The 26,175-nt window shown below is 44.7% G+C and overlaps 3 protein-coding genes across 5 annotated transcripts in view; 2 read left to right on the forward strand and 1 right to left on the reverse strand.

Moving 5' to 3' along the window:
• The window catches only part of LOC119893037 (RNA-binding Raly-like protein), a gene marked incomplete in the record, with an annotated part of 233,791 nt that overhangs the window by 1,485 nt on the left and 206,131 nt on the right, over positions 1–26,175 (reverse strand).
• On the forward strand, positions 8,396–15,232 carry LOC119893038 (5-hydroxyisourate hydrolase-like). 3 transcript variants are annotated; one of them, XM_038704962.1, is made up of 4 exons: positions 8,396–8,538; positions 12,978–13,105; positions 13,926–14,061; positions 14,863–15,232. In XM_038704962.1, the coding sequence occupies exons 1-4, from the start codon at positions 8,500–8,502 to the stop codon at positions 14,950–14,952; spliced, it is 393 nt and encodes a 130-aa protein (XP_038560890.1). In that variant the 5' UTR covers positions 8,396–8,499; the 3' UTR covers positions 14,953–15,232. The 3 variants fall into 3 exon arrangements, with proteins under 3 accessions (XP_038560890.1, XP_038560889.1, XP_038560891.1); XM_038704961.1 differs by having other exon boundaries at positions 8,406–8,538; positions 12,975–13,105; XM_038704963.1 differs by lacking the exon at positions 8,396–8,538 and adding an exon at positions 11,808–11,853 and having other exon boundaries at positions 12,975–13,105.
• Positions 15,749–26,003, forward strand: LOC119893035 (AFG3-like protein 1). Its single transcript, XM_038704956.1, has 16 exons — positions 15,749–16,022; positions 17,258–17,342; positions 17,638–17,726; positions 18,311–18,460; positions 18,733–18,804; positions 19,212–19,336; positions 19,472–19,742; positions 20,486–20,623; positions 20,769–20,922; positions 21,008–21,115; positions 22,301–22,426; positions 22,739–22,849; positions 22,982–23,097; positions 23,860–24,060; positions 24,156–24,350; positions 25,017–26,003. The coding sequence occupies exons 1-16, from the start codon at positions 15,891–15,893 to the stop codon at positions 25,242–25,244; spliced, it is 2,301 nt and encodes a 766-aa protein (XP_038560884.1). The 5' UTR covers positions 15,749–15,890; the 3' UTR covers positions 25,245–26,003.

Genomic DNA, 26,175 nt, shown 5'->3' on the forward strand with positions numbered 1-26,175 from the left:
TTATCGGACTGAATGGGCGCCATCTTTAGGTCAGGTATCCAGCTCTACGAACACATCCAAGGGCTGAATGTGCCTCACGTCTGTCCACCACAATGGTTTTTAGTTGTGCCACCTCCGTCATATTTTACTTGCATTTCATGACACAAGGTTTGTTTCACGAGATTTTGTGTGACTGGTTCCCCTTCGAGGGAACTCGAACTGCGTCGGTTACGACACTATGGGAACGCCTCTAGGCGAAGCAGGTCTGAACGTGAATGAAATCGCTCCAATCCTATTGGCTTGTTGCTAGAACGGTAAGGTGTGATGGAATAACCGGAGGAGTATAAAGCACACCTGTACACACTCATCATTAGCTTTTTTCTATTCAGCAGGCACTCTGTATGTTGTTTGAAGAAAACTCCAGTCCTACGAGCAGTATGTCTTACCTGAAGAAGAAGTCTACCAGCATGTCCGGCAACCAGATGTACAGAAGGTGTGTTTTTTTTCTTGCCCTCGGTACGTCACGGATGGAGATTCTCATGAGATGTGTATCTCATGTTTGGGGATGGAGCACGCCCGGGCAGCTCTCGAGGGGGCTGCCTGCACCTGTTGCGAAGCCCTTTCCGTGCGGGTACTGAGGTACAGCATTGCTCTCTTTTCCGAGGATGGCCGGATGTGTTTTCCCCGTGGTGAGGGCCCTGCGGCCGCTGAGGCGGCCCGGTGGCTTCACTCATGGGGTTCACAGCGTGATCTGTGGATCGAGGATTTCGGGACGGCTGAGGCTTTTTCCCGACCTTCATCCGCTGGCTCCGACGCTTCCTTTCCTCGTTCGGGAGCCCGTTCTCGGCTTCTCCCGCTCGCGGTTTGGATCCGGAGACGCTGCAGCAATCCGACTCCGAGGAGGCGGACGTGCTCAGCGTAGTGGACGATGACTTCCAGGTGTCGGGGCGGCGTCATCTGGCGGCGCCCGACTATGACATCAACATCAACATCAACTGGCCACAGGAGGAGCAGACACCACAGGCTAGTGGTAAGCTTGATGAAAGGTTTCTTAAGCACCACACGCCACCTCCACGCCGGTCTCTGCCATTCTTTCCTGATTTACATGATGAACTGAGTAATCATGGGGCAGACCCTTCTCTACACGGCTTTCCACACCCCGATCACTGAACTACAGTAATGTGATGGGGGTTAGGGACCGTGGTTATGGGAGGATGCCTCGGGTGGAGGATGCGCTTGCGAGCTATCTCTCCGCTCGACTTGCGGCATTACCCTCCAGTCATGTGGCACCACATCTACGCTTGTGGGGAAGGCGTACATGGCAGCGGGCCAGGCAGGTGCGAGCTTGCACACCATGGCGGTGCTTCAAGCCTACCAAGCCGACCTGCTACAGGACATGGTTCAGAGGGGGGGTCCCTCTGAGGAAGATCTGGCGGAGCTTCGCAGAACCACGGAGCGTTAGACGCAGGGCGAAGCGTTCCGCCAGTACCTCCTTCGCCGGTCTGGACGCCAAGGCAGCTGAAGCTGCCAGGCGTAGGTCCCTTCCCTCTACGAGCTCCTACGGAAAGGAGAGGAAGCAGAGTGTCGCTTCTCGGGGGCCCCCCGAGGAGCTGGGGCAGCGAGACGGCGCTCTCACCCTTATCCTTCTGAGAGACGCGATCTGAGGACCGTCATCCAGTCCCGACGGAGCTGAGGGAAGACCGGGGTAGGGGAGTCTTTCTTTAGTCATCTAAAGGACTCTCTGTACAGACTGGCGCGTCAGATCCTCCTGTGGTCCCAGTAGAGGTTACTATCGCTCAGGGCGATGTATCTCCCGGGAATCAGGGAGCAGACCTGCTGTCGAGGCAGGGGCTGAGGCCCCGGGAATGGAGACTTCACCCCGAAGTGGTGGAGCTCTTGTGCGAAGAGTTCGGCCCCATAGACGTGGATCTGTTTGCGTCTTAAGAGACTACGCACTGCCCACTATGGATTTCTCTCGTTCCTCCAGCCCCATTGGGTCTGGACGCCATGGTACATTCGTGGCCGAGGCTACGTCTGTACGCTTTTCCCCCAGTCGCTCTGCTCCCGGGGGTTCTGGAGCGGGTCCGCCAGGACAATGTCGGCCTACTGCTCGTAGCCCCGTTCTGGCCAACCCGGGTGTGGTTCTCGGACATCATGTCGCTCCTGGACGGCCCGCCGTGGCGGGTCCCTCTGAGGAGAGACCTGCTGTCCCAGGCGCAGGGCCGGGTTCCCTTGCCACGCCATATGGCGACTGTGGGTCTGGCCCCTGAGGGGGCACAGTACCTAGAGGCGGGTCTAACAGCCGGAGCAGTCGAGACCCTCCTGAACTCCAGGGCCCCGTCCACACGGAGGATGTACGGCCTGAAGTGGAGCGTTTTCTCCACTTGGTGTAGGGAGCGGTCGGTGGACCCTGTTACCTGCCCGGTGGTTCAGGTACTTGAGTTCCTCCAGGACCGGTTCTCTGCTGGTCTTTCCCCTTCCACCCTCAAGGTGTACGTGGCAGCTATTTTCCACACCCCTCTGAGGGAGGGGTCCTTGGGGAAACTTCCCTTGGTTGTACGTTTCCTCCGTGGTGCCTGGAGAATGAGACCTGCGACTCGGTCCAAGGTTCCCACTTCTGGCAGTGGTTCTTGGGGCGGTGGCTGAGGCCCCCTTCGAACCCCTGGAGTCAGCTGAGGCTAAGCACTTGACCCTCAAGATGGCCTTTCTCCTTGCTATCACCTCTCTGAGGAGGATGGGGGATCTCCAAGCGCTTTCAGTTTCCCCGCAAAGCCTGGAGTTTGCCCCGGGGAATATTAGGGCTATCCTGCACCCTCGTCCAGGATACATCCCTAAAGTGCCTTCTTGTGCGGCAGGGTCCACAGTGCTGCAGGCATTTCATCCTCCACCTCATGTGACGGCAGGATGTTTCTGTAGCGGCTGGCTGGGCCACTCCGCACACATTTATTCAGTTTTACACTCTTTACCTTCCTTCGGCACGGTTCAGTGGGTATCTCGTTCCCATAGTGTCGTAACTAACGCAGTTCGAGTTCCCTCGAAGGGGAACGTCTCGGGTTACGTATGTAACCCTGGTTCCCCTCGAAGGGGAACGAGACACTGCGTCGGCCCGCCACACCTCTCTCCCCGCCTGAAGCGCCTGCTTCATAGTTTAAGCTAATGATGAGTGTGTACAGGTGTGCTTTATACTCCTCCGGTTATTCCGTCACACCTTACCGTTCTAGCAACAAGCAAATAGGATCGGAGTGATTTCATTCACGTTCAGACCTGCTTCGCCTAGAGGCGTTCCCATAGTGTCGTAACCGACACAGTGTCTCGTTCCCCTTCTCGGGGAACCAGGGTTACATACGTAACCCGAGACGTTTTACGGAAAGCAAAGCCACCAAACTGTTGTCAAGTCAAACACATAGCATGTTTACCCTGCTGGACAACATGGAGAACTGTGACTGACTGTAAATATGTTTAAAACATTCATGTAAAATATTTGTCAGTTTAAAAAATATTTATGTGTACTTATGTGTACAGTAGTGGCTCTTTATACTTAAATATTATTTCAAACCTAGAAAAATGATAGAAAACTGTAACTGCAAAGTGCAGAATCATTTAATTGGCTTCATTGTAGTTTCTGCTGATGGTGCTTTTGTGTTTGTCCTCAGTGTTAAATGTAATCGATTTCAGTGTGAGTGTAGTAAAGGTATTTTTCCTAAAAAAGATGTGTTGTTGGAGCTTTGTGTGTGTGTAATAATACTTCTTAGATTCTCCATGTATTTTTGTAGTAATTAAAACTAGTATAGTAGTAAGAATTGATTCAGTGCTCTCTAAAGGGAGACCAAAGGTCAGGTTTGGGAGAAATTTAGTTCTTGGTTTTGCTTTACATCTAGGTTAATCCTACAAATGAACAACTAAGACACTTCAAACAGTTCAAGCTGAAAAACGCCAAGAAGAAAAAGTAGGTGAGCAGTGACCTGTAGGGAAGAAAGAGAGTGAGCCAGAGTTAACATCAGTGTCACCTTTAATGAAAGGAAAACAAGAAGAGTGATGAAGATTGATCTTTTATTTGGCTGTTAACTGCTGACCAATTTAACCCGCTCCAGTCTAATTTAGTAAATTATGATGATTTAAAGACTCAAGAATGTCCACTCTCACTGGCTGTCAATGTCAATCACAAGACTTTCCACACTTCAAAGCATACAGGCTATTATTTTTTCTTTCTCAGTGCCGCAGGGACAAAAACCACCTTAAAAATAAAGCCTGTTCTTTCTAGATGAATGGAAGCTGTTAGCACAATGTTGAGCCGTGAAGTCTTGTTTCACAAAGGTCTGTTTTTCTGCCGTGTATCTCCTCAAACCCCTTAATCAGTGTCTTCTTGCAACGCCTCATCAGCAGCTACACAGTGTTTGAGTCCTAAACAAGTAAAATAATACACTAATAATTCAAAAGACACAAGGATAAATATGTTTTTCTACTTTCCTCCCATTAGTAATAGTCCCTCAAATTAATCTTGCGACCTCTTGTGGGAGCCATGACAAAGCATGTCAAAGCAGCAGTTTATGGTTTTCCTGAGCTTGGTAATTTGCACAGCATTAAAAAAAACTGCCAAAGTAAAACTCTTGGACACATTAAACTTACACTTCCTGAATTTGTCGTTTCACCAAATAGTGCTTTTAAATGCAATCTGTTTGACATTTTGGGGAATGCGCTTATTTGCTGGTTAGCTTAGTATAAAAGCTGAAAAAAGGGAGAATAACAAAAAACCCATACCAGCACCTCTAAAGCTCTCAAATTAACATTAAGCCAGATTGTTTCTTGGCCGTGACCAGTAACTTCATCTCCCAGCCAAATAGTCTGACGCATAACCCCTGCAAAACATCTAATCTTCATTTTTATGCTTCAGTTTTTGTGGAGATTGAACAAACAAGATATGACATGTCAATGAGAGAGTTTTAGAGGTGCTGATAGGCGGATTTTGCTCCCTGCGTGATCTGTCGGAGGATTTCGGGACAGCTTAGGCTTTTTCCCGACCTTCAACTGCTGGCTCCGACGCTTCCTTTCCTCGTTCGGGAGCCCGTTTCTCGGCTTCTACCACTCGTGGTTTGGATCCGGAGACGCTGCAGCAATCCGACTCCGAGGAGGGTTAGCTTGATGAAAGGTTTCTTAAGCACCACGCGCCACCTCCACACCGGTCTCTGCCATTCTTTCCTGATTTACATGATGAACTGAGTAAATCATGGGGCAGACCCTTCTCTACACCGCTTTCCACACCCCGATCACTGAACTACAGTAATGTGATGGGGGTTAGGGACCGTGGTTATGGGAGGATGCCTCGGGTGGAGGATGCGCTTGCGAGCTATCTCTCCGCTCGACTTGCGTCCTCCCTGGAGAAGCCGGCGTTACCCTCCAAGCCATGTCGCACCACATCTACGCTCGTGGGGAAGGCATACATGGCAGCGTGCCAGGCAGGTGCGAGCTTGCACACCATGGCGGTGCTTCAAGCCTACCAAGCCGACCTGCTACAGGAGATGGTTCAGAGAGGGGGTCACTCTGAGGAAGATCTGGCGGAGCTTCGCAGAACCACGGAGCGTTAAGACGCAGGACGAAGCGTTCCGCCAGTACCTCCCTCGCCGGTCTGGACCCAAGGCAGCTGAGGCTGCCAGGCGTAGGTCCCTTCCCTCTACGAGCTCCTACCGAGAGGAGAGGAAGCAGAGTGTCGCTTCTCGGGGGCCCCTCCGATTAGCTGGGGCAGCGAGACGGCGCTCTCAACCTCAGCCTTCTGAGAGACATGATCTGAGGACCGTCATCCAGTCCCGACGGAGCTCAGGGAGGTCCTCTCCCGCACCCCCCCACCCCCCCCGGAGGCTGACCGAGGTCCCCTCCGCCGTGGCAACTGGTGATGTTATCCTGCCGTTTACACGTTCGGGACGCACCAGCCACCATCGAGTCCACGCCGTACTGCCTGCCCCGAGGGTCTTCAGTCAGGCGGCGTTCAGACTCACTCACTGTGGATGTTTGGCGGCTCTCCCCTGCCGTTCTGGGGCTTCAGGGGTCCACCAGAAGATCACACGAGACACCGACCACCAGCCCCGAGGGGCTGGTTCCGTTGGCAGACTTTGCAGAGGCTTGATGGAGCCTGACGAACATTTCTCCATGGATCCTGCGCACTGCCATAGATGGGTATCGACTACAGTTCAAAACCCGCCCTCCAAAATTCAACGGGGTGGTTCGGACTGTGGTCCGTCCGGTGTTGGGACAGGAAGTTCTTACTCTGCTGAGGAAAGGGGCCGTGGAACGTGTCTCCCCCTAAGACAGAGACGCCGGGTTCTACAGCCGGTACTTCATAGTCCCCAAGAAGGACGGAAGGCTGCGCCCTATTTTGGATCTGCGGGTTCTAAACCGGTCTCTGAGGAGATTCAGGTTCAAGATGCTCACCATCCCCGCCATCGTGACGCACATCCAATCCAAGGACTGGTTAGTCACGATAGATCTAAAGGATGCCTATGTCCACGTCCTTCTCACAGGAAGTTCCTGAGGTTCGCCTTCGGGGGTGTGGCTTACCAGTATCGGGTTCTTCCATTCGGCCTGGCACTTTCCCCTCGCACATTCACCAAGTGTATGGATGCAGGACTGGCCCCGCTGAGGCTCCAGGGCATCCGGATTTTCAACTACATCGACGACTGGCTCATCCTAGCCCAGTCTCGAGAGTTGGCGGTTTGGCATCGAGATGTCGTTCTGGCTAATCTGCTGCGTTTAGGGCTGAGGCTCAACGCAAAGAAGAGTGTGCTGGCGCCCACCCAACGGACTACATTCCTAGGGGTAGTATGGGATTCGATAACGATGCGGGCACAATTGTCTCCGGCACGTGTCGACACCATATTGGCTGCCGTGAAAGGGGTAAAGTTAGGCCACGCCATCACTGTAAAACACTTTCAACGAGTGTTGGGTCTCCTGGCGGCTGCGTCCAGCGTAATACCATCTGGACTGCTGCACATGAGACCCCTGCAGTGGTGGCTAAGAACCAAGGGTTTTTCCCCGAGGGGAAATCCTTTCCATCTGATTTGGGTTATGCGCAAGTGTCTTCGTTCCCTATCGTTCCCATAGTGTCGTAACCGACACAGTTCGAGTTCCCTCGAAGGGGAACGTCTCGGGTTACGTATGTAATGTAACCCTGGTTCCCCGAGAAGGGGAACAAGACACTGCGTCGGCCCGCCGCACCTCTCTCCCCGCCTGAAGCGCCTGCTTCATAGTTTAAGCTAATGATGAGTGTGTACAGGTGTGCTTTATACTCCTCCGGTTATTCCGTCACACCTTACCATTCTAGCATTCTAGCATCATTCACGTTCAGACCTGCTACGCCTAGAGGCGTTCCCATAGTGTCGTAACCGACGCAGTGTCTCGTTCCCCTTCTCGGGGAACCAGGGTTACATACGTAACCCGAGACGTTGTTTTCACACCGCTTCATTTCTCTATGCTAAGCTAAGCTCACTGCCCAGTGGCAAAACCTGCATTTTTAAGGTTTTTTCTTGTTAGATAACTGAGCAAATAAGCGCATTTCACAAAATGTCAAACTTTAAATCCCCAGATTTTCGTCCAGCTCACTGTTTATCTGACTGTTAACTTTGTTGAGTTTGGAAAACTGAGAAGAATTTAATTTTTACAACAAAAACAAATCAAAAGCATCTTTAAACAAATTGTCAACCACAGCAAATATGGATAAATATTTATTATAACCATAATTCACTTTCATTGCTTGTACTATTACCATGGCCATTATTTTACATCTCTGTGCAGGGTGCAAAATTAACATTTTTGTCCATCGGCCAAATGGCTAGTGATTTTTCAAGGTGTACCAGCCACACAATAGATTATCAATAGGGTTTTTTGGCTGCTGAGTGAAGTAAATCTACCAGCTATTTGCACATTTTACCAACATTTGGCTGCTGCTAATTTTGCATCCTGTCTCTATGTGTTGGCTGTGGCTGTTGCCCCCCCCCCCCCCCCCCCTCTGTCTTTCAACCCAACCAGTCGAGGCTGGTATGTTGGGTATCTGTAAATAAAACTACAAAGACTAGGTTCTAGCTATTTGAAAAGTGTAATGAGAGTTATGAATTGGCACTATATAAATAAAATTGAATTGAACTGACTTTGTAGTCAAAGGTCTGGCAACACAAGACTGTTGCTTTAGGAATAAAGAACCGTAAAAGTATTTGAAAACCTATGAAAAGATATCAAAACAGCAACAGTTATGCTACAATAAAATATTAAATCACATGACGTCACCAAAGTGTGTGTAACATTACACGGTCTGTGTTTTAATTAGATCAGTAAATCTTTATCATGTATGAACAGTTTAACCACTACCAAACACTGAAACACATTGTTTACTGAAGGGAACTGGTTTTAATGATTCATTAGAGTCGGGGCAACCTTTGACACCATGTCTGTTTGCAGTGCATGCTGGGTAAGTGACTCTGAGTAGTGGGCGTGTGCAGTGATAGTACAACTGGTTGGATGAGTTTTAGGAACTGAATGAAGTTTGCTGCAGCAGAGACGTGCAGTCACACCAAGGTAAGACTTCTCTTACAACAAACTACACTGAAACTCACTGAGACACGAGGTTTCTGGGTTTCACACTAATGCACTTTCATTTTATGACTGTTTACAAAGTATCACCACTGTGTAAATGTTCTGTAACTGTATCCAGAGAAGGGATTTAAATCTTTTCACACGTGTTTTATCCATATTTTGTTCAGCCAGGATCAATATTTCAACGTTACTCGTAGATCTTTTTAAGCTCCTAATGTTTTATTTGACTTTTCCTGTCCTTTTTAATCTACATGTGCATGTTGTTGATTACTCCTCACAGCTTTCCTACACAAGGACTAGCTCAAGAGTTTCTCAGTATTTGGGTTGGGACCCCACTTGTGGTCTGTTGATATGCAAAGGTTGATAAATGTCGTGTACCAAAATGTCAGACTCGCCTTCACAAGACAGCTCATCAACTCTTACTGTGGATCATGAGATTTGGGAGGAAAAGCTCAGAGAGGGTCAAGGGTCAAATGTCCCTGGACTTGTTTGTTTAACTAAGAAGCACAGAGCTTTAATCTGCAGGTCCGCCATTGATCTTTTAAATTCTTGAGAGAGACAGAATAAATTCCTGCGACATGTTTCAAAGATGTGTAACGAAACAATGTAAGCTCATTTAAATCTAATTAATTTATCCATCCATCCATCGTCAACCGCTTATCCTGCGTATAATAGATTTTAACTATCAATGCTTGTTTCCAGGTGTTAGAGTAGTAGTACATGTATGTGTGTGTACACACACACACACACAGAAGTGGCGTTAGAAAGAAGTGAGCTCACCAGACCTCTGTAGCCTGATGATCATCTCTGCTGCAGGCTAGCGGCTACATTAGCCACTACTAGCATAACACACCCAAATCTCAGACAGAACTGTCAGCAGTCACATTGCATTGTGGGTAATGTGGGACAAGTTTTGACAAGGGAAAAGAATCCATGGAATAAAAAAGACAATATCTCAATATTTCTTTTAAACTGTCCATCTTAACTCTGACAGTGAAATAGGAGTGTGTCTTTTACCTTCTTCATATGCAGTGTTCACTGTTTCCTGGGAATTCTGGGTATGTTTTAGCTAAGGTGTGGGTTCGCCGACTGTGGCTGTGTCCGAAATCACCCACTACCCTACACTTTGTATGCCATTTTGTAGTGCTGTCCAAATGTATAGTCCACTCAATCACTGCATTTTGAAAAGTAGTATAGCACCGATGGTCACTAACCCAGCCCTACATACCATCATGCATCGCGCTAATAGAAAAAACTGATTGTCTAACGGCAATGACGTAATACCGGCGCCGAAATAACGATGGGAGTAGTGTCTGAAAGTGCTCTACATACAGCTCCCTACAGAGGGGGTAGGGAGGAGGGAATGAGCTCTGGCTACTGTTGAGGCTGTGAAGCTAACATGCAGAGAGGATGAGACGGTAACCCAGCTCCAGACTGCGATACTCAGAACTCTCCTGCTGCTATAGCTAACATCACAGCAACAGCATGTCTTTGTGGACTAGAAAGTAAACTGGGGTTTCCCATTTACAGAGCCAGGGCTGAGCACACACACCAGATTTATCTTCAGCTCACACAGAACAGACAATTAGCAGACGCAAAAAAGACGGGTATTGGATTAGAATCCACCCCCCTCTTAACATGATGTGACTCACTGCTTCTTCTGTGCCACAGATTTACCGAGAAACACATTGTTTAAATCTGATTAACGTGATATTTGCAGGCCAGACAGTGTGTTCGTGCAAATTGAAAATCAGAAACAAACATCAGTGAACAGCAGGTTTGTGCATCACTCAGTGAAGTTGCCTCAGGCAGTTGAGTTGCTAATGTAGTGAACAACGGTGTGGATTTGTGCATTTTACATGGAATAAATTTGGAGCTACCCTAAATTCCTTTCTCCTCCCCAGAGAAGAAGGGGAGGGGTCAAAGTTGCTTTCTCTAAGTGCTGTCCCGACCATAAAACTGGCACCTTTTTGATTCCGAAGCTGATAACGCGGGGCCTGACTGTTAAACTGACAAAGGGACACGAACCAGCCATTGGCATCTCCCTGAACAGCCTATCAAAACTGCCCCCCCCCCCACACACGTTTCCGTGGCAACTGACCTTATTCTTTGTTTTATTACCACATCAAAAAGGAAAACCCCTGTCTCACCCAAGTGTGACATGGTCCAGACACTGAACTTTCAATGTAAAAGGACTGCAGTCTCCAAAGACTCAAAGCATTTAATTGAGTTAATTAAATCTTTAGTTGCCTGAATACGTTTGCCTCTATTTGAGCAGTTATGTTAACTGTTGTTGCTATCTGTTGTTGATATTAGTGCTGAAAAGAAGTTACTTGTGCAGTGTTTTTATTTTCAGCAAGACACTCCTTCATCTAATGTAATCAATGCTTGTTCATAATACTTTCCTACAAAATTCCTTTAGAAATGATGACAAAGAAATGTTTTACTATACTCTTAATCGCCAGCTTGAATTTAAGGATGAATCAACAAATTCCCCGGTTCCTAAGGAGAGACGATCTTTGATTTAATCCAAGCTTTCCTCATGTAACCTGAGCTCCCCCAAGTGGACGAAATAAGTATTACATGCCCTCGTCGGAAATGCCGTTAAATGTGTAAAAAATACTGACCAATAATGTGACAATTTACCAAATGCTTAGAACAGTACAACCGTTCAACCATTGAGGTTCGATTGTGGAAAATATTTGATTATAATACGTGCAAATAGATTTCTTTTCTTTAAACATTAAGTTTAGAAAGGCAGTTCCTGGGGAAACCTGAGACGCCCCCTGGGGAACCACGGCCCAGACAACAAAAGAGCGACACGCGACCTGCTCGCCAGACTCTTAGTCTCTTCCCTCTTCTCGCTCTTCCCCTCTGCCCTCTGGATGCTTCGGCACGCGCGTAGCGTGCCTCGCCAGGCCACACGCCCAGACTCGGCCAGCGAAACAAACAAGCCTTTTGTTCGCCTGAAGCTACACACCTGAAGTGCCGAGACATCGATCTGCCTTCAGTTTGTTTTATTTTCTTTATTTCTTTTGTTTGTTAAAGTTATCAGTCCGTTAAGTTACACTGGACTAATTCAGGAACGACCAAGTTCCATTTTAAGCCTTTTTCGTCGAGGTCAGACCAAGCCACGTGGTCTCGCCAGCTACAACGAAGGAAACCTGAAAACAGCTGAATTGCCAGAAGGAGGAGGCGTTTTCAATCAGACACGGAGAACCCTGGAGAATCCCTAGCAAAAAGCCAGGATCGGCAGCTAGAGTGGCCAACAGGCCAAAAGCAGGCTGTCGACAAGCAGTAAGACTTAACACACGTTCTGTGATCAGATGTCCATTTTAAAGCTTAAAGCATTAGTTTACTTTCATTAGCTCTTCTATGACCTATAACCTCCAGGCTCATTGTTCAGCAAATGTTTATGTTCCCTGTATCCAACCATCTTTTTATCACCTTAGTTAGAGAATAAATTCACTGTAATATAACCAAGAGCTGTGTGTGTTACCTATTTATAGTTCCTGCCAAGAGAATTGACCCTTTAGATATGAGACTGACTGACTGATTTAAGATAATTGAGCGATTATTAACTAACTGATCACTAGTAATAATTGTATAATTATTCAAACTACCTAGAGGCCGGAGACTCTAGGATTATAACAACTCCGGTGGTGCCCTTTACGAGGAAATTTGATTTTATGAATTTTAATTCATAATTGGGTATCAATTCTCATAAATTTATTACAATGCATAACTAAAAATTTTAGGTCTGCTACACTAATCACAAAGAGTTGTTCCTATTTTTATACAATGCCGGTTAACATAAGCTTGTTCCTCTGTTGGTTTCCATTAAAGGTCTTCAAAGGACCTGAAAACATATTTCCTCTTTCAGCTTTTCAGTGGTTTCCTACATAAACAAACAATTATCAGCCAAACAAAGAGATTTCTGTGTTTCTTTTTTCTCTGAGTTCTTCTCACTGGTTTAACGTGAGCAGGACTCAAGTGATGTCGCATACTTCTGTGCACCAATCAGGATTTAGGAAAGTCTGAATCAAAATGTGATGACCATGCAGATTTTATGAAACCACACCCACACAGTCCTGATGAGGAAGGTTATCTGAGATCTTTTTGCTGTGAAACTCTGCCTTTCATGAATGTTTAATGTTGTAGAGAATTACTTTTTTTTTTTAAACAAGGGGACTTTAAGGATCATTAATTAATAATGCTTTAGATTAAAAAGTTAAGAGAATATACAGTAATCAAAGTTATTACTGAGTTGCTGTCACTTGTTTCACAGTTGCCATGGTGAGTGAGATTCATCGTGGTTTTTATTTAATTGTTCCTACTGTTTTATAATGAAGCCAGTTAAGACTGTAAATGTAACTGAAGGTCCTGCAGGTAAAGCTGACCTGTCCACACCTGTCCAGCAGATCATGGAGTGCTGCCCTCTGACCACTCACGTGCTGAACACTGGAGACGGCGTCCCGGCAGCCAGGATGGCCCTCAGCCTGCACCGACTCGACTCCAAGCTGATGATCTGGAACATGCTGAGCGTCGGGTAGGGTTTGAACCTGCGGACAAAACGCATCACTTTGCTGCTGAAACGTTTGCATAGGTAACGGTTAACATCAGAACCTGACATTTAAACCTACGAATGCTCAACGATGTTTGATTTCCATTTGCACAAAACTACAAATCAAGTTAGCTTCCAAATGAAAGCATATGTCCTGCTAGATGCTTTCTGATTAAAGGTCCACAGGTCAGGGGCACAAAAAGGACCACAGGTAGCCATGATGAGGATGATTGTGTCAAGGTTGAAGTCATATTAATTATTCTAGCCACCACAGGGACAACTGTGACAAAACCCAAGGAGAAGATATTGAATTGTATTATAAAAAATGTGTGACCAGCCTCAACGGATTCTTTGTGAGAGAAGACCAAGAAGATGAAAACACTGCAGGCAGGCAGCAGAGAGCTTTTCTCTGAGGGTTTGAAGTTAAAAGGTCATTTCGGTATTTTAAACCTGGGACATATTTTCACATATTTTGGGGTTGAAATGGACTTTGTTGGAGAAATGTTTAGAATTAAGGTGTTGCTTGCAGCTACTCTGTGTACACAAAAAACTCTCCTCCCTCGTTTCCACCTTCCTGCAACAACTCGCCTCGTACGAGATTTCAGACTGAGAATTGTCCTTGAGCGAGACTTCAGTTTCCTGTTAAAAACAAAGGGTGTCACCAGGAGTCCCTTGTAGGGATCCTCTCCATGATATTGAACCTTTTATACCTACAAGTCATTTCCACATCAAAATATGCAAACAAATGTGTTTACAAATATTGAAATCATCCTTTAATAGTTGAACCTTTACAACAAATTTTTAGGACAACAAATGAAGATGGCCGATGCCCAGGACTCATCACCCGAGGAGCTTTCGTCCCCGGCATGTACAAGCTGCGCTTTGAGACGGGTTCATACTGGGAGAATCTGGGTCAGACCTCCTTTTACCCATATGTCGAGGTGAGCTTCAGTGTTTAGGATGCTGTATCATCTATATCCTGGATCAGGATATCACTTACTGTGCATGCACAACATGTTTGTAATGGGTTTGCAGTCTAACAACACTTTTAAAGCTTTACTTGTAGTCCTAACCCTTAAAAGGATCATCTTAGAATTCTTGCATCTTACTGCAGTTTAAGAACAACAACTCTTTTTTTAGTACTCAAATGTTTGTTAATGATTAATTAGGACGTCATTCTGCACCTTTAATGCTGCCACTGGCAATTATACAACTAATAGTCACCAGATAATGAATAAGTGTCAGTTGCATGTTACTTAAAAAATCATTCCTGGTTTAACCAGGCTGGTTTGTTTAGGTTTTAAAAAATGAATAGACGGAGATGGAAATCTTTATAAGCGTCTTAGAAATTGAAAGACACTGGATTTCTTAAAACAGATGGGCGTTGTAGTTTTCAGCAGACGTCAGAAGCTTCATCCTGTTGAAGTGTCCTGCTGGCTCAGCAGCTGCTTATGAAAACACTTTCAATGTGACCAGTGACCACAAGTCACACAACGCAGATTCAGGATTGATGCTTGAGCACGTTTTAGTTAGAAATCTTGCGTCAGTTTTGACAACAGTAATGTGTATCATAAAATAATATGTCAGTAGGTATCATCACAACATCATGATAAATAACTCCATGGAAAGCTGAGAGTCTGCAGCAACCTAATTATTTATCAACGCAATAGTTTGATTTGTAATAAACTTATCAGTTTGTATTTGTGTTGCTGACTTGTTTCCGTGTGTGTTTGTGTTTCCAGGTTGTGTTTACCATCAGTGACCCGGAGCAGAGGTTCCACCTCCCTCTGCTGATGAGTCGGTTCTCCTACAGCACCTACAGAGGAAGCTGAGCGCTCAGAGGACGACCGGCTGCAGCTTCAACGCAGTGTAACCAGGGATGGAGAGGGTCTCTGTTTTCTACAACTTGGACTTCTCCAGTTCATGTGCTTGTTTGTGTTTTGTCCAGTTTCAATGTTACCTGTGCTGAGTTTTAAATATTTTATTGCGATTGGTGTGATGCTGACATTTTAATCAACATACTGTAATTAATGTAACAGCAGCGGTGCATAGAAACATTAAAGGTCGGTTTTATCCCTTTAAGTTACTTATTAAATGCATATTTAACATTTATATCTTGTTATTTGATGTTTCATTTTACTTCCACTGCAAACCGCATTATTTTGGGGGGAAACTCTTAATTTAGGATAAGCATGCAAACATCTTATTTATTCACTTCTCATTCAGACTGTATATCAGTATAAAGAGTAGGCCTCTTCAGCAACGGAAAGTATACAGCTCATAAACATGACTTTTAATGATGTCTTTGACACTAAGATGTTGACACGTTATATAAGAAATGTCACCGCGTGTTTTGGTAACACGAGCAGTTGAATAACTGAGTGCCTTTCTGTCTCAGCCAATCACAGAGCTGATGTGCTATGAGGACCCAGTGTTGGCTCTTTACATGCCGGAATGCAATAAAGCAATCTTAAAATGAATTACATACGACTACCTGCACTAAATTAGTAATGTATTTTGTTTTATAATAAAGAGTCCCGATCAGATCTAGGGGACATTTAGAATAAATATGATATCTTTTCTTTTACAATAATTTCCGGCAGGTTCTGTAAGAGAAAGCCTTTCGGACCTTTACATCACCCTGCCGTTGACATTTCACGCCGCAGCTCAATAACATTTGTAAAAGCGACACGATGAAGTTCAGGGGAGGAAATTGAAGGGAAAACGTTGTGTTTTTGGACTGAAAGACTGGGCAAGCGGTACGGGAAGGATGTCTCAGGTGCTGAGGCTTCTCTCGGCGGCCACCCTGCCTCTCTACCGGGCTGCCGGAGCCCGAGCGCGGCTCTCCGCGGTGACGGTAGGACGGCTTTTCACAGCCCGATACCGAAGCTCCGCTGCCCCGGTAAGAGAAGGTGGAGGTTTTCCGGATAACTGTTGTACAAGAAGTGTACACGTTTATCAGGGGGTTTAATGACCCATATTTGTTCTCCACGTGGGTTGGAAACCTAGATTTAAACTAACCATTCTTTGTCTAGAGGAACGTATATCTCGCTAGCGACTGCGTGCCGAATCCCGTTGCAAAACCATTCACTTTAAGGCGCGTCTGTTTAAAAACGAGATATCATTAGCAATGAAACTCAATTTAAGACCCAATCTGCCTGATTCTAATCTATTTTTCAATTCGGCATTAATCCGATCAAGCCAATTACATCGATTACATCATATTGACTTGTTCTGTGTGGGGACAGGAAGTTGCACAGTAATGTTAGCAGGGGACTTGATGTTACAGGCGAGGGGGCTGCAGCTCCACCTAAAACCGGGCACTTTTAAAAACCATCAAGAAGTGTGATACACAGGTGAGAGAGAGAGAGAACAAGTGTGAAGCGAGAGATGGGGTACATGTGAATACAGGCAGATGTGTCGATGGAGTATCTAAGTAATCCCATATTACTAAATTATTATGAGAAGTAACTAAGTAATCAGGTTGTTAGTCGTTAATAGTTTTATTCCGCTCAGTGGCTGATTCAGAGTCACAGCATGTATTAAGTAATTTATTTAATTACTATAGTAATGCCTCTCAGTCCTCGAGTAAATCATCATTATTCACAGTATAGTCCTCAATTCAGAGTTATTCACTAAGTACTTAGATCAGGTCGTTCCTGAATCGTTCCTCAGTAACTGCTCATCATTTTGTGAAGCGTTAGTGCGTCAATATTTCCCCATGTTACCCAGGTGATGATGTGTCTTTTATTGTTTTATCGTTCATCCCAAAGGTGCTTGATGGGGATGAGGTTAACTTGTTCTAAAAACATGCTGTAGCATTAAGATTTAAACAGGGAAAAACGGACCCAGACCAAAAGAGTGTGAACGAGATTGTCCACATATCAAGATCATTCTGAGCTACTTTTGACCATGTCCCCCACATCTTAATTATTTCCACTGCTGATAGAGTCTAATGCAGTTCAGAATTAACTGGTCAGGTGTTTTAAATAAGTGTGACCTTCAGCGTGCAGTTGTTTACCTGTTCTAGGTGTTGGTCATATAAACCAGAGTCATGAGCTGTTCAGCAGACCCTCTCAGGTCGGTGTTTGTGGTGTGTATTCAGCATGCTAACAGTGTCTCTGTGGTCTTTTCCAGAACGTCGGTCGGACTCCAGCTGACTTCCTGTCCTGTCGCAGGTTCCAGGCGGCTCAGCGACGACTGTACTCCACTGAACCCAAAGGTGAGAGCCGCTGTGTGTCTGAAGAACAAAAGGTGGATTCAGGTGCAGTTCAAAAAAAGCAGCAAACAAAGAGAATTTGTGAACCCTCAAAGGTTTTTATTGATGCAACGTTTTGACCTAAGAGATTTTTATCAGGCAAGAAAAGCAGGATTTATATTCAGTCATGAAACCGCAAAATCAGTTGCAGAAACATTTTCCTGATAAGTTATAATTTCACTGAAAGCAGAGCTGGGTTGGAAACCAGAGAGGAAACGCTGGTTTGTCTGACAGATGTGTGATCGTGTCTGAGTTTCAGATGGAAAAGGAGGAGGAGCAGGTAGACCAGGTGGAGGGAAGAGAGGAGGAAGTGGCGGAGGAAAAGACTGGTGGAGCCGAATGCAAAAGGTAAAGTGAAGAAATGTAAATGTCAGCATGGATTCTAATGCCTGCACAGGTATTTTATCATATGATGATTAAAGATTTTTGTGGAGGAGAAGGAAACACTAAAAATAGAAGTTGGGCTTCTTTAGAGTTGCTGTTTTAACTTTACACAGCCAGTCTCTTTATGGTCAGTCCTGGGGGGAAATTGACAAAAAAAATTGTTGGACTTATTTTGACCTGAAAAAAAGTATTGAATAGAAATTATGTCAAATATTATCTCAAGGCAGCTTGTGGGAAAAAATGTTTGTTGGCTTTATTTTAAATTCATCCAGTCAGAGAAAAGAGAAATATGTAAAGTGAAACCTTTTTCATAACAGCAGTAGGTGGCTCTGAAAATGCGATCTAGCAGCTGGATATCAGAAGAAATATTATTAAAGCTGCAACAATTAGTCAATAAATCCAAATTGATTAGTTGTAAAAGTAATCTTTTAAGCAAAAATGCTAGCAGTGCTTGCAGAGCTCGGTCCGGTGAATGTCCTGTGTTCCTCATCACCTGTTGGTCAGCCCGTTCAGACGTAACGCTCGGCTGTGTGTCTGCTGCCCCTCAGGGTGACTTCCCCTGGGATGAGAAGGATTTCCGTTACTTGGCGGTCACCGTGGCCGGACTCAGTTCGGCTCTGCTCTACTTCTACTTCAGAGACAACGGCAAAGAGATCAGCTGGAAGGACTTCGTCCACCGCTACGTGGGCAGAGGAATGGTGAGGAGCACTCGCAAACTGGCATCGGCTGAAAATCAGTTCTGAACATCCATAGAGATGAAGTGAAATGAATGTGGCTGAGTTTAAAGATGCATCATCCGCTGTAGACCTGAACACCTTGTAAAACAGGAGGCTGGAGCCCTGCTGCTTTTGGTCCTGCATTTACTTAAAATCTTCAGCTTCAGGCACAAATACATTGTTTTTAATTTAAAACAAAATAAAAATGTGTTTAAAAAAACATTTCTCTCTTCTTTTTTTTTTTTACTGCGTAGGTGGAACGTTTAGAGGTCGTCAACAAACAGTATGTCAGAGTCATCCTGGCGCCGGGAGCCGACGCTGATGCGGTGAGACGAAACTGAAACACGACACAGAAATGAATTTTCTGCTAACTTGTAATGAAATTTAGTATATTTGTAATAATGTTTGCTGCATTTTTCCAAACATCCTGTGTGTAACGTTAAAATCAAGCTGTGAAAATGGGACCAGAAAAACATCTTGTATGAAATCAAGGTCAACAAATACTCATCTTGCCAAACTAAATTCTATTGTCTGCTCTTCATGTATTTGAATTGTCAGCTGAAATGAATGTAACCTTCTGGATATTTGTCTGTATTGAAATTGGAATTTATTTTGGTCTGTAAATAATTACCACAAAAACGGCAATTACTCCAATCAAAGGAAAGCAATAAAAATAGCATGAAGGTTTTCGACTGGCTCAAAGTCACATCATGAAATTTTATGCGAACTGCAGAGCTACGTTTGGTTCAACATCGGCAGCGTCGACACGTTTGAGAGGAACCTGGAGGCGGCGCACATGGAGCTCGGCTTGGAGGCGTCACACCGACCAGCTGTCGTCTACAGCACCGAGAGCGACGGGTGGGTTTAACACAAATATTAATGTTGCCAGTGAAACCAAAAAAAGAGGAATATTTCTACTTTTTGACAGTCGGAGAACGCCAGCAGGGCGTTTCCTCCGTCCCAGATGATAACGGCCCCCCTCTCTTGTCCCAGCTCTTTTCTGATCAGCATGGTACCGACCATGCTGCTGATTGGCTTCCTGCTCTTTACCCTGCGGCGAGGACCAATGGGAGGAGGCCCCGGTGGCGGGAGGGGCGGGCCCTTCAGTATGAGCGAGTCTACGGCGAAGATGATGAAGGACAACATTGAAGTGAAGTTCAAGGACGTGGCCGGCTGTGAGGAGGCCAAGCTGGAGATCCTGGAGTTCGTCAACTTCCTGAAGAACCCACAACAGTACCTGGACCTCGGAGCCAAGATCCCCAAGGTAAAAAATACAAGCACAGACTAACAGGGCACTACACTAGCAGGGATTTTACTAAATATTCACCTTGAAGCTGCTGTAGATGATTGTATATTCAGTCTAAAACAGTGAAGTCAGAGTGTGCTAAATCATTTAACATCCATATCTCCACAAGTCTTTGTTCAAACGCTACCAAAATCAACACAGACATTCTCTAGATGGCCGATATCAAGTGTTTCAAAGGGTTTTTACATCCGTTCAATGGTGAGTCTGCAGTGATATTCTGTATCGTGCTGTAACTTGTACAGTTTGCACAACATTTTTGTTTTTGCTCAGTTTTGGATCAAACGTCACCAAAATAATCGACAACACACCCAAAAGCAGCAGAATGATGTGTGATTTGTTTTTTTGTTTTTTCAGAGTGTGGTAAGCATTTTAGGTTTAAACTAACAAAAGTTTCCGAGTCTGGCACATGGGATGTCATTGCCGCAACTTCCACCAGTAACTCAGTCGATGAGTCAACTTTTTACATATCTGAATCTAAAAACGTGTATTTTTAATTTAGTTATATTTTAAGCAGCCAGGAAGAGTTTGGGATTGTTAACTCATTCACTCCTTATTTTATTTTAAATCTCAAAAGTTGAGATTGTATAAACCCCCAAAATGCCCCATCAGTTTGCCTTTACATCACTGACGATCATTTTTAAATCAGGCTCACTGTCTACAGTTTATTGATGAGTTAAATGTCTTGTCATGTGGTATCCCAGGGTGCTATGCTGTCCGGACCTCCTGGGACGGGGAAGACTCTGCTGGCTAAAGCCACAGCCGGAGAGGCCAACGTCCCTTTCATCACTGTAAATGGCTCCGAGTTCCTGGAGATGTTTGTGGGCGTCGGTCCTGCCAGGGTGAGTGAAGGAAACCAGATCAGATATCTGTGGGACCAGAGGAGGGTGGGGAACGTCCTCCCTGCCTCGTGAAAAACTCTCTGAGATAACCTTTTGGTGGATAGTTCAGGAGACATTTTCCTACATTGAGTTTTCTCCTCTGCAGGTGAGGGACATGTTCTCCATGGCGAAGAAGAACGCCCCCTGCATCCTCTTCATCGATGAGATCGATGCGGTGGGGAGGAAGAGGGGAGGAGGGAACTTTGGAGGTCAGAGTGAACAGGAGAACACTCTGAACCAGCTGCTGGTGGAGATGGACGGTAGGCTGGACATGAACTAAATGTGTGATTCTTCAGGTTTGTGAGGTTTTAGGTCTTAACCGCCCGTCTTTTGTTTGTTTTGCAGGTTTTAACACGGCTACTAATGTGGTGGTCCTGGCTGGAACCAACAGACCCGACATCCTGGATCCTGCCCTGATGAGACCGGGTCGCTTTGACAGGCAGATCTACATAGGTAGAGTTCAACACTGAGCAGTGATATATATATATATATATGAGAGAGAGAGCGAGCGAGCTATTTCCTGGAGCCCCCGCTGACATGTGATATTCTGTCTACTGTAGAGCAAAGAAAAGCAGCAATCCTTCTAACTGAGAGGCTGGAAGCATCAGATGTTTTGTACTTTTACTGTGAAAAATGACCTTAAGGTTATCAAAATAGCCAAATAATTTTGTTGTTTCAGCTCTACATCAGTCGAGAAAGAAAATAACCTCTGCACGAGTAAAATGTATCCTGATAAAGATTCATTAGGGCTGTACCGAATGTCTTTTTTTTGGTTGTTGTTTTTTTTTTTACATTTGAAGCGTCTCGTGAGGTTTTCACTCGTCATCACCCTAAAAATCCTCAATTTGAATAAAGTAGGTCATTGGATTAAATGAGTTAGACTTGAGTTAGAGAATTGGTTGGTTGCAGTTTGTAAACGTACGATTCAAAGTTGGCCCCATGCAGAGAGTGAATAAAGCGAGTGAGCGGCGTTACTGAGAACAAAACAATGAATCAGAGAATTTTTTTTATTAAATTAGTTTAGATTCTTTATTGTCTTTTTCAGGAAATTTGTTTCCACCATTTCTCCATACATAGCGTCACATTTAAACAAGATGAACTCGCCTAACAACATATCAAACGGCACATTTATACACAAATCAAAGATACTTTCTTACTTAGCGAGTAGGTTTGTTGAGTAGTGCCATGGCAGAGGGGGTAAAACTCCTGCTATAGCGAGCCTGTTTCCAGGCCCTGATGGGAGCAGAGTGAAGAATGGGTTCTGTTTTACTAAACAAAGTAATGCAACGTTCCCAGTAAAAGACCGTAGAAAACAAAATTTAACGTGTGTTCTGCACCACAGAGACGACACATTGAATAAATCAGCTTTTCCTCTTCCAGACTGACAAGATCTCAACTGAGCACGCAAAGCTATCCGCTTCATAGATACATTATATATAACACAATTTTAACTATATTCATATTCTGTTATTCTACATGTGCACAGGCTTGGTTTAGTCTGTATATCAACAGTTGTTTAATCTCAGCAGACGCAGAGTTGTAGAACAACGATTCAACAAAGATCCAAAGATTTATGGATCCTCTCCATCAGCCTGCTTCCTCCCACATCACGTAACTGATTCTCTCGTCTCCACTCAGGTCCCCCAGACATCAAGGGCAGGGCGTCCATCTTTAAGGTCCACCTGCGACCAATCAAAATTGACCCCAGCTTGGACAAAGACATTCTCGCCAGGAAGATGGCCGCCGCCACCCCGGGATTCACAGGTATGTGACAGCTACATCACAATGTAGTGCTTTCGTTAAGACTGTTAGAGACACGTAGGGGAATTTAAAATATGATAGTGTAGTCAGTCAGTTTCTTGCTCCACGCAACACCAGAGAAAAGTAAAATAAATACCTTTTTTAGAAATAGTTGGAAACCCTTAAAAATCTAAAGTTTTTTTTCTTATGGCTCAAACCAGCATTTTAGAGCTGCTTGCAGAAAAACAATGTTGATATTAATAAGTATAACTAATGTGTTCAGTGTCAGAATTTTCAGATGTTTGACGGCTGTATTTTCCGCTGTGAATGAATCAGGAGCCGACATCGCTAACGTCTGCAACGAGGCAGCTCTGATCGCAGCCAGACACCTGAACCCGTCCGTCAACGGCAAACACTTCGAACAGGCCATCGACCGGGTCATCGGAGGTCGGTGTTTTTATTCATTCCCTGTTTTTGTTGTTCTCACTCTGCGTCATGATTATGTTCCCTATTTTAAAACCTTTCATGATGTAGAATAATAACATAACTGATACTGTCTGTCTGTGTGTTTGTTTTCAGGTCTGGAGAAGAAGACTCAGGTCCTGCAGCCCACAGAGAAAAAGACCGTAGCGTATCACGAGGCCGGTCACGCCATCGTGGGCTGGTTCCTGCAGCACGCAGACCCACTGCTGAAGGTTTTTTTTTTTTTTTCTGTTACTGCTGATGCACACGTTTATACTCTGTTTGGTACATCTCTGAAAATTTTTTAAACTTGATGTGAGTCAGAATAAAACTTAAATTAGTCTGTATTAAATATTATCCCAATAAAAAAAGATGTTCATAAAAACACTCAAAATACAATTATTAAAATGAATTAATAAAAGTATAAATAGAAAATTAATAAGTGATAAAAAAATAAATTACAAATAATTGAAAATGCTTTAAAGAAAAAACAAGAAAGTTTTATTTGTATAGCACTGTACATGCAATAACTTTACAACTTCAGGATTGAAAATGAAAATGGACAACAATAAACAAAATAAAATGTTAAAAACAATGGACGCAACAGGAAATTTCAAAGACGCTGACAAAGGTGGACTACCTGGAATTAAGAGCAAGATGAAAAAGAAAGGTCTTTAATTTCTTTTTTTCAAAAACAGAGAGTTTTCTGTTCTAGGATCTAGAGTGAGGACGTAGCAGGTTTCTCCTGGGAAACATTATTATAACTTAAAGACAGTGAGCGGAACAGCCAATTCTGAAAATGTGCAATTTAATCAGAAGTAAAACTGAACAGGAAAGTTGTGAATTGATTGAAAGGTGTTTTTTTTATCAGCTTGGTTGCTTTTGTTGTTGCTCTTTTGACCAAGATGCAGTTCTATTAATCACCTTCCCAGATAAAGTGATCTAATGTACCCACTGCAGAGCAGAGTGGTGACATGTCTCTGCTGTGTGTCCAGGTGTCGATCATCCCGCGGGGGAAGGGTCTGGGTTACGCCCAGTACCTGCCCAGAGAGCAGTACCTGTACACCAGGGAGCAGCTGTTCGACAGGATGTGCATGATGCTGGGAGGCCGCGTGGCCGAGCAGGTCTTCTTCGGCAAGATCACCACCGGAGCTCAGGACGACCTGAAGAAGGTCACACAGTCCGCCTACGCTCAGGTACACAACACACACACCTGCTTTGATCCTGGATTTAGCAGTAGAGTGTTTTTCCTGCTGTGACACCGGTGCCTCCTTCCTGCACCCCCCTCCAGGTGGTGCAGTTTGGGATGAGTGACAAGGTGGGGCAGGTGTCGTTCGACCTGCCCCGGCAGGGTGAGATGGTCATGGAGAAGCCGTACAGCGAGGCCACGGCCGAGCTGATTGACGAGGAGGTCCGAGAGCTGGTGGAGCGAGCGTACCAGAGAACCATGCAGCTCATTGAGGACAAGAAGGAGCTGGTGGAGATGGTGAGATACGTCATGGGTGTTACCTGGACCTCTGCGTAAGTTTGGTTCAGTTTTTTACCATCTTGTTACTCAAAGGAGAAGAAAAGTTCCAGAGAAGAAGAGACGATGGAACGATTTGTGAAATGTTGTGGAAGGTGGAGAAACACAAAACTTGTGTTTCATAAACGTCTTCTAATCAGTTTTAACACTTTGAAGTACTTATATTTGAGTGTGCTGACTATTTTGTTGCTTCGGAGGTTTGAGAAGGATTGTTCTTTTGATATTTAGTTGCAGCATAGATAAGATGCTTGCCTTTGGTGTGGGAGACCCGGGTTCGATTCCCACTGTGAGACATCCACCATTGTGTCCCTGAGCAAGACACTTAACCCTTCGTTGCTCCAGAGGCGTGCGACCTCTGACATGTATAGCAGTTGTAAGTCGCTTTGGTTAAAAGCGTCAGCTGAATGTAAATGTACATTCAGTAATATCAGCTGATTTTTAAAGGATTTAATTTTAGTTTTTAGCAATGACCGTTGTCTTTTTAACTTAAGAGATTCATGTAATAAAAAGACTTTTCTACCAAGACTGAGAAATGATTAAAAAAAAAACGTTAAATAAAATTTCCGCCTTCTCTCCCTTTTGCTGATGAAGTAGCAGTAAAGTATTCATCCCTGACTTCTTCTTCAGGTGGGGAAGCGTCTCCTGGAGAAGGAGGTCCTGGACAAGGCGGACATGTTGGAGCTGCTGGGCCCACGGCCGTTCGACGAGAAGTCGACGTACGAGGACTTTGTGGAGGGGACGGGGAGCTTCGAGGAGGACACGAGTCTGCCTCAGGGCCTCCGAGACTGGAACCAGGAGAGAGGAGAGGAGGCCGAGGACACGAGCCCGGCTCAGGACAAACAGCAGGCCGTGTAGAGTCCGAAAACTCTGAAGAGAAACAAGCTTTATATCCAGCTGCAAAAAAACAACTTAACGCTGACTCACAGTTTCACAGAGCCTGGGAGGTGTGAGGGGGGATTTTTATAATATAGATGACCAGCAGCAAGGTCTCAGTTTCATCCAGTTTGTCCCCTCAACACTCTCAGATTTGATTTTAATTTTGGACCGAGACATTTGGGTTTTGTCTGTTCTAAAAAAAGATGTACAAAAGAGAAAGAAGAGGGCAAATGAAATGATAATTCCTGCTCTTAAATTGGTTTAATTAAGTAATTCAAGTTTATTAATCACCACTTTGAGAGAATGTTTCTGCCGCCAGGCTCTGCACCATCTGCACTCAAATGTAGAATTTACTTTGATTCCACTGAGGCTGCGATCAGTTTGTTTTTTCACCGTTCGGACAGGAAGACTCCAAATCGCCTTAAACAGGAGATAAACAGACTGTTTTTAATATTCCTTAAGCGAGTGTACATGGTGCACATTTACAACAGGCTGATTTTTATTTTTATTTATTTCTGCTCCCTGACTGACGAAGTGACTGTCTGAAGAAGTTTTCTGCAGCCAAATGTTTCGCCGGGTTTAGTGTTCATGCCTACAACACCAGAGCGACTGTCAGTTTGAGCTCTACGGAGTTTGGATTTCTTTTATACAAACACCTTGATGCTGTAAAAAGATGTGTAGATGATTGTGTACATTTTGTGTGATAATGACTAAACAGGAAGCTGCTACATCCACTGACTAATGGGAATTAATATTTCATTTTTCTCTGAAGGATTTCTGCTGATTCGAAAGAAAAATCTACAGTTTTCTGATCCGTCTCTGCAGCAGAGTGAAAGGCTCGTCTCTGTTTTAATTATTTTTAATCATCGGCTCCCCTGAAGGATAAAACCAATTAAACTCAAATTAACAA

The sequence above is a fragment of the Micropterus salmoides genome, unplaced genomic scaffold (genome assembly GCF_014851395.1).
Source record: "Micropterus salmoides isolate LMB-PRFRI ecotype aquatic unplaced genomic scaffold, ASM1485139v1 Ms_hic_scaffold_8, whole genome shotgun sequence".
Lineage (NCBI taxonomy): Eukaryota > Metazoa > Chordata > Actinopteri > Centrarchiformes > Centrarchidae > Micropterus > Micropterus salmoides.